General features: G+C 58.8%; 1 protein-coding gene across 1 annotated transcript in view; it reads right to left on the minus strand.

The window, feature by feature from the left end:
- Nucleotides 1-3,393: 3,393 nt before the first annotated feature.
- Nucleotides 3,394-15,374, minus strand: part of KLHDC4 (kelch domain containing 4) — a 35,127-nt gene continuing 23,146 nt past the window's right edge. Inside the window, exons 6-12 of the mRNA XM_006212412.4 lie at nt 12,069-12,161; nt 11,697-11,856; nt 7,555-7,630; nt 6,170-6,378; nt 4,919-5,321; nt 4,332-4,451; nt 3,394-3,958 (exon numbers count right to left, since the gene is read on the minus strand). Coding sequence (XP_006212474.2) covers nt 3,798-3,958; nt 4,332-4,451; nt 4,919-5,321; nt 6,170-6,378; nt 7,555-7,630; nt 11,697-11,856; nt 12,069-12,161 — 1,222 coding nt within the window. The 3' untranslated portion in view covers nt 3,394-3,797. The remainder of the gene's footprint in view (nt 3,959-4,331; nt 4,452-4,918; nt 5,322-6,169; nt 6,379-7,554; nt 7,631-11,696; nt 11,857-12,068; nt 12,162-15,374) is intronic.

The raw sequence follows: 15,374 nt of genomic DNA on the forward strand, positions 1-15,374 counted from the left end.
TTAATTAATCCCAGAGCAACCTCGTGAGAGTCATTCTCTCCTGACAGCTGCTTCCAGGCTCTAGATGTGAAACTGGAAGCGGAGACACTAAGCTACCTGAGCTATGGGGGGGGAGCGGCCATTGCCCACTGCTCCCTCCCCGGCTGGGAGGCTGCACCCCCAGCTGTACCAGGAAAGAGCTGGAGAGGAACTGCACAACGTATGCAGCACATAAACCAAACAGACCCGGCGCTGTCCATGGGGAGAGTCTGGTGCAGCCACAGCCACAGCCACGCGAAGCCCAAGGCTGAGAGCACCCGGAGGGTGGGGGGGAGACACAGGCCTTCTGACTCGCCTCCCACAACCACGGCTCCTCTCTGCTGCAAGTCCGAGGCACGGGGCGTGACTAACGACACTGCGGGACAGTGAGTTTCCCTGCGTGCACGACCCCGAGGTCCCCCGGGGAGGCAGGAGGAGCACAGGTTGGTCCCAGTGGCACAGGGGCCCCGGGGCCCAGGTGCGGCGCGTAGGGTGCAGGCACACAGCAGGGCCACCCCTCGTCCCGGCCAGCGCCTGACGGCCAGCCTTTCACCCTCAAGGGTCCCACTGCACAGCCACCCCACGCACAACATGAAGGACATCACCAAGAGTCCAGTGGAGACGGTCAGATACCAAGGCCAAGATGCCATGGACTCGAAGCAGGTGAGTATTCGGGAGAGTGAATGAAATAAAGCATTTGTTTGGTGCTTTTCAGTTTGGGTTTTGATCATTCTGTAAAGACGCACAAGTACCCTGAACCAGCGGCAGTGCCATCCCTCGGGTCCCGGGTGAGCCCCACCCTATTGAGAGCAGCGTGGCCGGCTGCATGGTGGTGGTATCACATGAGGCTTCCATGTGAGCCGATGTGCCCGACCGCGCATCTCGAGCCTCCTGCACACTGAGCGAACCCGACCACACCCTCCAGCCGGCGCCTGCTCATGGGCCCCACCCATCACCTCCAAAGAGACGCCACCTGACGAAGCTGGGCTGAAGTAAAACCAACACGGCCCTTACCATTGGGGGAGCCCTCAGCCTGGATGTCGGGGCCTCCTGTGGACTCTGACACGTCGCTCTCAACCTGCATGTCCTCTTCTGCATCCTCGTCCTGGTGCATGCAAACCGTCTGTTGCCACAGCCGATCGTCTTGTGCAACAACAAAAGGCAACGCAGCTATGTCTGGTTTTTTCCTATGATGAAGCAGCTGAAATGGCCTTTTTTGCTTTTCTTTTAGCTGGAAAAACAGCTCGGAATATAAAAGTTTTCTCTGAGGAATGTAACTGTTCAAATCACACCATTACTATATATTTCACTACCTGAAAGCAAGGGAGGCAGGCTGTTAAGACTGAAAAAAAACCTTGCTCCTTTTAATAATAAACATCATCACTTGTAACCTGCGTCACCTCCTTATAAATCAGTGTCTTTGCTGCAAACTCCTCCTACTGCCAAACTTTGAGATGAACACGTGTAAATTCCTTCTTATGGAACCAAGTTATCTGACAGTGTGTCCCTCTGTCCTATTTAGAGGGCCTCCTGAGCAGGAAGGCTCCAGGAGCACGAACCCACGATGTGCCCCGCTCCCCGCGCCAGACCTCCTGTGTGAACAGACAGGCCATCGTCTCGGGGCCCGCCTGGCGCTTGTCCCCCTTTGCCCACGAATGGAGGACACAGAGATGACTCTCAAAGACAGGCTCTGCCCGCGGACCCTCGTAGCATCGTGGTTTCAAACCTGTTTCGATTTCCTTAAACTTCACCTGTTGTTTCCCACAGGTGGTTATTCCCTTTCCTACTGGAGCTTCTCCGACGTCAAAATCCCCCACCCCTGACATGCTATGGTGTTACCAGACCCAGCTCCACAGACGAGGACTCCCCAGCTCGCACCCAGCGAAAGCTGGGAGGAGCCCACCTCACCAGCCCCCGAGTCCTGGGCTGCACCGCCGCCCAGGGCCTGGTTCGAGAACAGCAGCAGCCCCAGCTCTGCTCCTGCACGGCACTGGCGGCTGGGCCTGGCAGCCGTCCACACAGCTCCTCAGCCCCACGGTGGCTCAGACTGGGGGCGGGGGCGGGGACTCTCAGATGAGGAGAATGGCCTGGCCAGCCAGAGTCCAGGCTGCCTCGATCCCGGCCACACTGTCAGTGCCTGAGCTTCCTACTGGACCCCGTGGTCACAACGGCCCGGCGGGGTAAGCCCCCCGCCACACCGCTCCTCTCACTGGCCCGCCACCCGGCCCCGCCACCCCTGCGGGCGAACTGGCCCGGCCTCAAATGAAACTTGCCACAGAAATGGAGGTGACTGTGACCTGCACTGGGGGCGCTCTGGCCCAACACCCCCACACAGCCACGCCTTCTGGCCGGAGGCACCCGGGAAAGCAGCAGTTAGCAGGACTCCTCTGGTGCCCATAGAGCTAAGCGGCAGACGGCGGAGGGATGGCTTTCCCTCCAGGGAGGGAGCTGCTGCCCCCACCCCGGCCACACTCCTCAGATCAGAGCCTCCGTCCAACGCTATCACACGCTCATCCCAACTAAGGTGCGTCTCACCCACGTCACCTGCAGGCCCCGAGCGACACCTCTGGAGGGTGACCTCTGCCAGGAGTGGACGACACCGAAGCAGCCCCGCCAGCGTCTGGTCCCTTAGTGCGTTTCTGTTGTCACCAAGCACTGACTTCCTGCCTGTACCAACTTGGTACAAAAGCCAGATGTCACGTGCAGTAAGCACCACCGTCACCTGCTGAAAACGTGCAGAGACAGCTCCACAAACAACGAGGCTCCCGGGACTTCTGCTCACTTCAGTCCAGCCCCAGAAACCCACTTCCTCACGCCAGCCCTGCGGGTGACCTGACAGCCTGACCCAGACAGCCGGTTCAGCTGCTCCTGCCAAGCGGGGAGAGCGCAGGACTACCCACTGATCCCCCGCAGAGCCCCACGGAGCTCCTGTGTGCTGTCCGCAGGGGTGGCGGGGCCGGGTGGCGGGCCAGTGAGAGGAGCGGTGTGGCGGGGGGCTTACCCTTGCTGACCCTGAACCAGCCGTTGCCCTGCTGTTCCGGCTCCACCAACACAGGGAGCACCCAGTGCAAATTCCAAGTCCAACGTATGACCCAATTCCACAAAAGAACCCAGTCTCCTGCCCTGAGCCCCGGGGCAGCACCGGTCAGCACGCTGACACACCGCAGACCCAGACTCCCCTGTGCTGGGCCCCCTCCCTCGAGCATGAGCTGGACGGTGACGCCCCGGGGGATCCAGCTCCGTCCTCTGCTGTCACTTGGCAATGACAACCTGGAGCCCGAGGGGAAAGGAGCAGAGCGTGGCTCCACCACCTCCTCCCTAGGAGGCAAGGAGCAGTCCCACGAGACACCGAGAGACCCCAGGCACAGCCGCGGGCCAGAGCAAGCAGCCCGGCCCTCCAACAAGTGCTTTATTTTATAGACAACCAGCAGAACGCGGACAGGACTTGATGGGCAGCTACTGATAAATTTTGAAAACCAAAGAGAGGACCTCTGGGTTGGCCAAGGAGAAACTTCATCTCCCAGCCTGGCAGAGGACAGCCCCCCCACCAAGCTCAACATTCCACGTCACGGTCAAGGTGTTGCCTGTCGTAGGGGTGGCCTCACCCTCAGCTCGGCCGTGCCCCGGGCCTCCCTGCCAGAAGCACCGGTGCCCGGAGACTGTGAAGACCGCCTTCGCAGCAGCCGCCTCGTGCCCAGTCCACACCCGGCAAGCCGCGGGCAAGAAACCACACCGCCCTCAGTCGAGCTTCCGGCCAGTGTGCCGCTCACGCCGAGTCATCAAAGAAAGCCTTGGCCGTGGCCTGGGCGGCTCTCAGCATTCTCCTCTCCTGGGCGCTGAGCCCTGCGCCGTCCTGGGCCGGCTTCAGCCAGTGCCGCTCGGTCCCGGGCAGGCAGGCAGTCTGCGAACGGCTCACCAGGCCTCGCAGAGGGGTGCAGCTCTTTTGCGGGGAAGGAAGGAATGAGAAACACACGTTCAGCCGAGGAGGGAGCAGGCAGTGAGCACGCGGACTTACACACAGGGCATCCCAGGCCGTGGCCCACTTCACAAGGAAACCACAGCCTGCTGGATCAGCAAGCCGCTCAGACGCACTCCAGAAACGGCTAAAACCCAAAAACTTTAGCTTGCCTCAAGAGCACATCTACAAAGCAAAGTCAAATTTTAACAAAACCTTAGTAAAACTTTAAAATCTCTCATTATCCATAAAAATGAGCACTTAATGGCAGAGAAGTGACCTGGGCTGTAAGCTCTGGGGAGACTGGGCCCCAGCCCCCGACCACAGTGGATGGAGACGCCCGGGGCAGCACACTCACCCCCGCCCTCGTCGCTGCTGTCCTCGTCCTCGTCCTCCTCGTCCTCCCTGCCGCCCTCGGCACCCTCGGCCTCATCGCTGTCCTCCTCTGAGTCCGTCTCCTCCAGCCACTCCTGGGTTTCTTTAAAGCAAAAGTGAAAACCAGAGAGTCCACACAGCTGGTGCCGGGGGTACTACAGAGGGGCGGCAGCCGCCCGAGGGCGCCACCTTCTGCCTAAACACCAGATGTGCGCATCTGGAGCACGAGGAAAACGTGCCTTCCCTGCGTCTCCCGGCGGAGCTGGGAGGCTGAGGAGCTGTGCTACAAGACAGCCACCTAGAGCCACACCCCGAATTGTCTCAGACCTCAGAGCTGAGCAGCACAGCTGTGCAGTGGGGCCGAGGGGCCAAGGGTCGGCCACCTGGTCTGGCCCCAGGCGCACCTCGGGAGGAACGCACACATCTGTCTGCTTTGCACCAACGTGGCCGGCAACAGGGCCTGCCCTTACTGAGGGCACAGGGGCGGGAGCCACAGCGCCCACAGAGGCTCAGGGCGCTGGGCGGACAAGTCGGGGCTCCCACGGCAACCCGCGGTGCCTGCCCTCTCACCTGGATCCATCTCCACCAAGACTGTCCACTCCTCCATCTTGTGGAGGTCCAGGCAGTACAAGTCACTGAGGGTGACCTGGCGGTCGCCGGCCTCAAACATGCCCCCGTAGAGGTAGAGCCGCCCATGCTTCACGGCCAGCATGGCGTTGGAGCGGGGGCTGGGCTCCACTGGCGGGACAACGGCTTCCTCGGGGCTGTCCTCGACGTCCGACTCTGGCCGTCCTGCCATGCCCGGGGCAGCTAGCACCTGTTTAATGGTGACCACGGTCCCGTCCTCTGCGACCACCTCTCGGATCACCTCCAGGGGCTCCTGGGTGCTGGTGTGCTCCACTTCCTGCTTGTCAGCACCTCCGGGCTCTGCTTTTTTGCCCCGCCTGCGCCTTCGCTTCTCCGACCTGGGTCCCTGTTGATAAACAGCAAGGCAGCCACTTTCAGGGGCACAGTGGTGAGCACCCATGTCCTCAGTGCTCTCGGACGCCAGCATGTGAACTAGGAGCAGGGTCGGCACGAACCACCAAGGCTGCTGGGGCAACGGTCAGAGGACCCCAGGTCACCTGCTGGGATTCACCCTGGGGACCATGTTGCCTCCACCTGCTGTGACCCTGGCCCAACAGCCAGAGGACCCACGTCTACCTACTGGAACTCACCCATAGAACCACACTGCCCCTGACTACAATGACCCAGATCCCATAGTAAGGGACCCCCGGTCCACCTGCTGGGACTCACATCAGGGACTACACTGCACCCACCTGCTATGACTGTGGCCCAACAGTCAGAGGACCCCCGGTCTACCTGCTGGGACTCCCCAGGAACGACGCTGCCCCCACGTGCTGTGATCCTGGACCCAACAGTCAGAGGACCCCCAGTCCACCAGCTAGGACTAACCCTAGGGACGACGCCGCCCCTGCATGCTGTGACTCTCAGAGGAACGAGCAGCAGACACAAGCCCTCAGCCTGCCTGACTCCCCATGCAGGTGCCGAGGCACAGCATCACCACGACACGTGGACGTCCTCCTCTGGCCGTGGGGCCCTGCTCCTGAGGCCTCTGATCCAACGCACCCTTCAAGGCCTGAAGCCCCTGGGACCCAGGACAGCAGACACTGTGCTACGTCTCTCAGGCTAGTGCTTGCAGCAGACGCAGAGGTGTCCCTGTCCTCGCTTATGGTGACAGCTCCTCAGAGCTGCCCAGAGGGACCAGGGAGATCCTGGGCGCCACTGACAGAGGTGACATGGGACTGGCCCACACCCCACCTTCAGCTGCCCTGCAAACCAGCGGTTCCTGGCAGGGTCGTAGAAGTGCAGGTCATTGAGGAAGTCGCCCTCCAGGCTCTCCTCCTCCTCCTTGTCACACACCCCTCCGAAGAGTAGCGTCTGGTGGTTCGGGGCCACCGCCACAGAAAAGCCAGACCTTGGGGTGGGCTTGGCTCCAGAAGGGTTAATCCGAGTCCACGCCCACCTGCCTGTCGGAGGAGAGGAGTGAGGACATGGGGAACCCCTGGATGCTGCACCCGCGTTTGCTGCTCCACAGCTCAGCACCCACCATGCCCACACCCCCCTCACCACCAACCAAGGACCGTGCAGACCGTGCGGCATGACCTCAGGTGCACACATTCACAGGCCACAAGATCACTTGTGACAACCAGCATTTTCACGTTTAAAGAAGGAAAAAGAATAAAATAATAAAGGTCAGGTGCCATGTGTGTGGTCAGGGCGGGCTCGCCTGCCCCACCAGGCCGGGTGCGGTCAAGACGCACCGCGTTCTCCTTCCTCCTTGGGGGCCAAGGGCCTGACCCAGGGCTGAGCACAAGGGCTGGGGTCCCACTGCCTAGGACACAGTCGTTTTCAAGTTCAAGTCTGCTGAGGCGTAAACGGGGCTCCAAACCTTGGCTCCCTTGTCCTCATCAGTCACCTCAACGCAGTGGCTGGGGCTGAGAAGCACCTCGTCCAGGGACGAGGACAGGCTCCTCCCACTTTATGGAGACAGGCCTCACGGGGGCCTTGGGGCAGCGCCGAGCCCCACCGTCCAGGCCTCTCGTCCTGCCATGTGCATCACCGCCCTGCTACTTGAGCTTTAAAAAGAGGACGGTTGGGGGAGGGTATAGCTCAAGTGGCAGAGCGCATGCTCAGCACGCACGGGGTCCTGGGTTCAATCCCCAGTGCCTCCTCTAAAAATAAAGAAGTAAATAAACCCAATTACCTCCCTCCCCCACCAAAAACAGTAGTAATAATAATAATAAAAATAAAAAAATTTAAAAGAGGACACTGGGCATTTCAGTCCCGTCACAAGCATCCCGAGAGTCTACGTCCTCACGTGGGACACGTCCTCTGGAGCAAGACCGAACAGGGGATGACAGAGACGCAGCAGCTACCGCCCCTGCGGAAGGAGTGGTGTATGGACTGACACCACTCCTGGTTTCAGCTCAGCGTGTCCCCAGCACCCCAGAGGGGACACCCCTCAGCACACCTGCTGTGCGCACAGGTGGACACAGGGGGCTACGTGTGGAGCATCCGCCTGGCTTGCCCAAGGGCGAGGGGGCAGCATGCGGGGGCTCCCTCAGCCCCATGTCCCTCCTCCACCACCTTCCGTGGGCACCTGCACACCACCTGTGCGGCCCGTCCTCTGGGCGGCCAAGTACCTTCTCTTCCTTCCTCAGACTTCAGCAGGAACATGTCGGAGTGCTGGATGCCTCTGTCCACGTCTTTCCTGACTCTCTGCAGAAGGAAAAGGGGGCCGTGAGAACCACCGCGCCATGCCATGCACAGGCCCACAAGCCTGTGGTCTTGTTTCCCGTGGAGGCGACTCAACCTTGAAGAAAAGCTGGAAGACGACAGGTCGTGAACAGCTGTAACAGATCTTGCTGTGACTTAAGAAGAAAGGGTCAAGTTCACATTTTGAACCCCAAGATCCTATAGACCACGGAATAGGAATACTGCAGGGTCTCTCAGAGCTTCCCGTGGCTCCTGTGTGACCCCCACAGGGACCTCCCACATCATCACCACACGGCCACCCTCCACCTCCTGTGCCCGTGCGCTCTCAAACCCCCACCACCTTCTGAAGAGTGGGCTCCCAGCTTCTGTGCAAGGGTCACCCAGACACCCTGCGCCAGAGCCAGCACCACCACTGAAAAGCCTTCCCGAGCTCTGAGAACACAGTCTGCTTGAACTCGGCTCTCCAGCTGCAAATGAGCTTCATGATGCCTGGAGGCCCAGACACTGTGCTCTCGAGCAGCACCCCGAGTCCTACGCTGCACCCACCCCCACGTGAGAAGTGTCCAGACAGCGACGCAGCACGCGGCCGGCCTGGGTAGCCCATCTCAGCAACTTCCATTCCTGTGTCCTCAGCCTTCGTGGGCCCCATTGCTTTTAATTTCAGATCCATTTCACATTCACAAAAAACTGAGAAGACGGTGCCACGCACCCTGCCCCGGCTTCCCCTCACCGCTGACACCTCTCGCTAACGTGGCATGGCTGTCACGGTCAGCAGCAAAACCCCGCCTCTGCAGCCCTCCACTCTCCCAGGACCCGCGCCGCAGTGGGTTGGCACAGACCCCCGGGCTCCCCGGGCTGTGCTGGTGGCTCAGACTGGCCTTGTTCTGACGGCCTGGGCGTTGGGACGCGCTGGGCAGGCACTCTGTCGAAGCCCTCTCCTGGGCCCGGGCCGAGGTCTCTCTCATGCCTGGACCGGGCAGTGGGTCCCAGAGGAAGCACCCCTCCACGGCACCCACAGGGTGGGCATGGTCCCCATGACCCGGCACTGCGGAGGCTCCCCTGCATCACCTGGCTGAGGCGTCACCAGGTTTCTCCACATTCAAGTCGCTGCCCCCTCACCCCCACCTTCGCCCCATCCTCACTGGAGGAACGTCAGTCTGCACAGCTCCCCCTCTGGAGGTCACAGCACCTCCTGCAGGACGAGCGCCCACGTCTACGTGGGACCCTGCAGAGCTCCGTCTTCTCCCCAGTGTATCTGACTCATTCAGTCCCTTGCTGACGACCACACGACTCATGGACACTTGGCTTATCCCGTGGACTAGAGTCTTCGCCACCTGACTTACTCTGCTGCTCGCTGCGGCCCGCTCGGGCTGCTGGGAACCTTCCAGTCAGCACCAGCGGCCCTCTGATGCCCCACTGGTGCAGGTTTCCTACAGGCACTCCCGGGGCCCTGCACCCAGAGGCCGGCATGGAGTCTGGACAGGCCTCCCTTCCCCAGCAGGCCAGCAGAGGAAGTAGTGGCCACTCCCAGGCCCACCCTCCCCTCAGGAACTAAATTCACACCCAGAGGCCTCGCCCGCTGGTAGGACACTGAAGGACTCCAGCGCCGTCCGTCTGTCTATTGTCAGAAACTCAAATCACAGCTGAGCCCAGCCCACCACTCAGCCTCCTTGGCTTCACAGCACCCACGGTGCGGATCCGCCGACAGCGTGATTCTCCTCCAATCCAACAAGCTAAGGGGGTCCTTTCATGCCCTGACATTTAAACATGTCCCTCCGAGACCTGTGAGCCAGAACCCTTCCTAAGGCTGCGTCTGCAGCTTCCCCGCAGGGCTGCGGCGGGAAGAGCCCGCTGGCTGGGGCAGCGAAGATGCCCCCAAGCTGCCGAGCTCCTCCCGTGACAGCACGACATCCCTCCTGAAGTGTGCGACCCGCCCCGGTCCAACCTCCCTGTCCTCAGCGCGAAGGCCGCCAGGCTGCCGTGTCCGGTTCTTGTTTTCAGGACAACCTGCGGCCCAAACCCTTTCCGTTAACGCACATCACACTGGCTTTCTGCTCAGCCTTTTCACTGGGCTCAACCGCACTAGAAGAAACAGAATCTGCGTGGACGTCTGGAGGTGTCGCGCTCCCACCGAGGGCATGCCAGCTGGAGCTCTGGAGAGGGTGTGGGCCCTTCACTAGGGACGGGCCCTCCTTCAGGCAGCTCCAGGAGTGGACGGCGCCGCAGGGCAGTGAGTCAGGATGCGTCTTGCAGAGAAGAGCTCCTCCCCCCACACGCACACTTCCTTCCTGGACAGCTGACGGGCTCCAAAGGCATCTGAGAGACGTGCACCGAGCGCTACCACAGCGCAACTGTCCGCAACACCACCGAGGGTGTGTGGGACCCCGGCGCCCAGCATGCGCCCTCCTGCTGCCGCCTCGCGGCCCAGCGGGGGCTCTGTACGCGTGGCCTGAATCCGCAGCTCCCACTGCCTCGGCCTCAGACTTGGAGACAGAGCGTTTCCAGGGTCAGGAGAGCAGGCCCCCGGCTTCGGTGCCGTCAGGTCCCAGGATGAGGAGGTGGGGGTGACAGCTCTGGTGGGCACGGCCCCTGCTGCGGGAGGCCCCGACTCACCCTCTCTGGGGCCCGCCAGTCTCGCCCCAGGGCGTGGGGAGAAGCCGCCCAACCTGGCCAGGATCCTGATGAGGTGAGAAGGACCCAGAGGGAGGAGCCGCTCTGAGGAACCTGCTCTCCCGGGGCAGCTGCACAGGCACTAACGCACAGGACCAGGCGCCGGCGGGGGGCAGAGCGCTGGCACACGGGCGTCAAGAATGCGCTGGGTGAGGACGGCAGGGGCGGTGGGAGGGCTGGGCTGAGGGAGGCAGAGGCCCTGCCGCTGTGCCGCCCGTGGAGAAGCTGGCAGGTGGTGGGTGAGGGCGCACTGCGCCGCTTCACAGCGGGCGGGAGGATGGACAACGCTGGCATGCACGCTGGAGACACCCTATGGGCACGCAGGGAGGGGCTCCTCTAACCCATGCCTGGAACTCTCCTCGGCCCGCACATGCGCCCAGAGCAGGGGAGATGCGCCGCCTCCCTTGCTCTGACCTGCCGATGTTACCGACTGGCTCACAGCCACCCTCACCATCCTGGCCCACAAGCGGTTGGTTTTACAAAGCTATCAGGATTCTGTGCTGGTCCCCTGGACTGACAATGGCAGTAATTTTTCAAAGCCAGGTGGACCGTTTGTGAAACAAAGAAACCACCAAGAGGCCGAGCCTCATGAGCTAAGATCCGCTTGGACAGGCTGCCCCACTGGACACTGTGCTGGGTCTCATCTGCTCACTGCATGGCTCGGCCAACAGCCCCAGGCCGAGAGGCGACATGCGCGGGAGGAGCCAATGCGCTGCTCCTGGGAAGGCCATGCCTCCTTAAACGACCACAGCATCACACTCACATCTTGTACAGACTCTGGTAAATCCCCTGTGAATGCAAACACGCCAGCTTCTCCCTGTGTGTCAAATGCCAAAGGCCTGCAGTGAGGGGGCCCTGAACTGAGGGGACCTGCGCCCCTGGCTGCTCCAGTGGCTACAGAACCACAACGACTGGGGACCAGGATCTGCTCTGAATGGAGTGGCACCAGCATCACAGCATCTTGCTGTTCATCGTCTGCTTCACGATGGAGCGCCTACTGTGATAAAGCAGCAGGTGGGGGCACTGGGCACAGCCTCGGACACCGCAGCCTGGCTCACAGGGCCCTCCTGACTGCAGAAAACACATTGATTTTCCTTTCCAGACACAGTCTGAGCACAGGCTGCACGGCAGGGCCGTGTGCGCACTGCCGGGCAGGGTGCGGTGGGCATGGGCACCTCCTCACCTCGGTTGTCCTTCACGTTGTGTTTCGGGGCACGTGGGTTAGAACATAATGTGGCCATACAACCTCAGTCCGTTCACAGAGCTGCAGATCAGCACCACCTCTGTCCCTCACTCAACAGAAGCTGTTCCTATTAAACTGACATGCAGCCTTTCTGGGAAGTTTTCAAGGCAGCAGACAGACAGCAGTCCCTCTGCGCTCCCGCACGCCATGTCTCACCTGCTTTGAGTAGCCCCCGTAGACGACGATGCTGCCCTGGGCAGTGACGGACATCTGGCAGCCCGAGCGGGGAGTGGGCCCGGCGCCGGACGGGGACAGCTTGCTCCACGTCAAAGTGTCCAGGTTAAAGGCATACACGTCATTGTAGTAGATGTAATCTCTGTTATAATAGAGCAACACGAGAAAATGAACCTCATTTCAATTAAAGGTACGCTTCCTACCATGTACACTAAGTTACTACTTTAACTAAAGTTTAGATTCACATGGTTTTAGGGGAGTGGTGGCATTTTCCATGTGCATTTGGAATGGTTGTTCCCATAAGAACCCCACTCCTTCCTGCTCCAGCAAAGGTCACCTGCTGTTGGTACTGACCGTGTACTCTCATGGAAGCCACCAAAAAGGATTAACTGTCTCTTCCAGGCCACCATTCGATGTCCACTCCTGCCTGAAGGACCGCCTGGCGATCTAAAATTTTTTTAAAGAGAGAAAGAACACTTTTTACACCCATTTTGTTTTTGTAAGCACTCACTGAGGACCATTAAATTCGACCACAAGCTACCACAACCACCCTGAGTACAACTAACCACTAAAAACTCTAGAAAAAACAGGAGAAAATCTCCATGGCCGTGGAGTAGATACAGACAGAGTATCACAAACTGGACTCCATCAAAATAAAAACCCTCAGAGCTTCAAAACAGACATTAAAGAATAAAAAGCCAGGTGACAGAGAGAAGTATTAACAAACATACATCTGCAAGTGACCTGCATCGACTATGTAAAAGATTCCCACCTCACCTGCAAGGCGAACAACACAGTAACGATTCTAAACAGTGAAACGACGTGAACAGGAAGTTCACAAGAGACACCACAAACGTCCCCGGGCGCCCGCAGTGTGAACCAATCGCAATGAGGAATCTGCCGACACCCGGGAGCCTGGGACAAAGCGTGGCATCCAGGGCGGCGAGGCCCAGTGACTGGGGCGCGCTCACCTGTCGCCCGGCCAGCCCCAGACACGGCACACAGCCTAGCGATCACGCTGGATACTCACTCAGGAGAAAAGAAAACACAAGTGCACACAGAGACCTCTCCACATCCAGAGAAGCTTTATTCACGACTGTCCAAAACCAGAAGCCGCCTGCAAGTGCTCCAAGCAGCGAACGGACACACGGGGTCCGTTCACAGGACGGACCACCTGGCAGCCACGGAGAGGCACCACCTCCAGAGGCACCCCCCGTGGCCGGGCTCAAAGCCAGCCAGCACGAGCAGGAGGAGCAGGGAGCCAGGAGGGCACGACCTGGATGATTCCACTTGTGAGGTTCGTAAAAAGGCAAAATTATCCCCTGGAGCCAGCAGGTGCCTGGGCCACAGATCAGGAGGGAACCACCTGCCGAGGGGCAGAGGGGCTGTCCAGGCTGAGGGGACCTTCTGTCTCGAGTGGGGCTGGCTCCACAGGTGCACATACCTGCAGAAACTCAGCCACCTGTGCCCCAGAAGGCACACATCTCACAGAATGCAATCAGAGCTCGGCAGGATAGATACGGAACGAGAAGCCAGTAAAAAGGACTGGATGCCGGCTCAGCACACAAAGAGCTTGGAGGTCGCCACTCTCCAGCCTGTAAAAAGCCGAGGTGACTAGAAAGTCAGCAACTCTTCTCGACCCGTGAGAGAGGCGAGGACGCAGGGAGACGGGCCAGCGGCTCAGTCGTGCTCCCGGGCAAGACGCATGCGCAGAAGCTGCGGCAGGAGCCGGCCTGGGTGGGAACACGGGGCACTGCTGGGGGCTCAGCACAAGCAACTCTGAGAGAGAACCTCCAGGAGCTCTGTCACTAGGGCCCCACCACAGGGGGGGCCCCCTCCAGGAGCCGGACCCCTCTCCACGGTGAACATCAAAGGGAAACCCGGGAAAGGGGCCCTGTGAAGCGCACCAGAACGCGGCTCCTGGCACGGCCGCCCTCGGGGGGGCTGCCCTCATCGGAGCCAGAATGACCCGGAGGAAAAGAAACACCCAACTCCAGCCACCTTGTCCCACCGACGGGGATGGAGAAAGAAAGAGTCCACAGCCCAGGAGAACAGGAAAATAAGAGAGGTCAGGAACTTGGACCTGCGCAAAGAAAGGAAGAGCATCCAAGGAGGAGTAAGTGAAGGTGAAACTTTCATTTTTTTTAATTGATTGAACAGTTAATACTTGGTTTAAAACAGCAATAGCAAGCGTATTTGATTACGTGTGCTTTTGTGCGGTGCGTGGATACGAGTGCATGCTCCTGCGTGTGCATGAATATGTGTATGTGTACACATGCACGCACGTGTGCGCTGGTGTAAGTGAAACAAACGACAGTGATGACACCAGGGCTGGGAAGAGGAAGGCAGGGTTACCTGGTTCCTACAGGGTCCTCACACCACCGACAAAGTGGTGCAGGCTCATCTGAGCGTGAACTTGGGTTAGTTGCAAATGTGTGCTGTAAACTCTAGGGCAACCACTCAAAAAAGGGGAAAAAGGAATATAATTGACGTGCTAAGAAAAGAGAGAAAACGGAATCATACAGAATGCTCAATTAAAACCACAAAAGGCAGAAAAGGAGTGGAGGATGAAAACAGGAACAAAGCAAGGGCAACAAAGGGAAACCTGTCACAAGTGTGGCAGATGCTAACCCAGCCACGTCACGATCACTCTGAACGTCAGGGGTCCAAACGCACCAATTAAAACAGAATGTCAGAGTGGATCGAAACACAAAACCCAACCAAGTGTTACCTACAGGAAATGATGCACTTTAAACACAAAGACACATGGAGGATAAAAGTAAGTGGATGGAGAAAGACACACCGTGCTAACAATGATCAAAGCAGAGTCAGAGTAGCTACATTCATTTCGGACAGAGACGACTTCAAAGCAAGGGAAGCTGTCCGGGGAAAAGGGCCTTACAAAAGGATAAAGGGGTCAATTCTCTAAGACACGTACACGCCTAACAACAGTGTCAAACTACATGCGGCAAAAACTAGCACAACTGAAAGGAAAACCAGACGAATCCACTATCATCGACTTCAACACCCCCCTCTCAAAGAGACGGACAGACCCGGCAGGCAGAACTCAGCGAGGACACGGCTGGACTCAGCCAGCTGGATGCAAGGGCCGCCTAAGACCACCTGCCCAACAGCAGCCGGACGCACACTCTCCTCAAGTTCACAGAGACCGTCGCCAGGACAGGCCACAGCCCGGGCCACGCCACACCCTGTAACAGCTCGGAAAGAGCAGAAAAATGTCTGCTCTTGGGCCATGGAAGAATTACACTAGAAATCAGTAACAGAGAAAGAACTGGAAAATCCCCAAATACGCAGAGATTAAACAACACATTTCTAAATATCACATGGGTCAAAGATGAACTATCAAGGGAAGTTTTAAAATATTTTAAGTCAGATGGAAATGAAAACATAACTTATCAAAATTTGTGGGATGCAGGGAAAGCAGTACTTCAAAGGACATTCATAGGACTGGACGCACATATTAGAGAGAAAATCTAAAAGCAATCATCTAAGTTTCCACCTGAGGAAACTAAAAAAAGAAGGGGAAATTAAACCCAAAGGAAGCAGAAGACAAGACACGCGAGTGAGAGCAGACAGTAACGAAATTAAAGACGGGAAGCCAACGGAGAAAACCAGCAAAACCAAAAGGTGGTTCTTTGA

Source organism: Vicugna pacos, chromosome 21, assembly GCF_048564905.1.
Source record: "Vicugna pacos chromosome 21, VicPac4, whole genome shotgun sequence".
Taxonomy (NCBI): Eukaryota; Metazoa; Chordata; class Mammalia; order Artiodactyla; family Camelidae; genus Vicugna; species Vicugna pacos.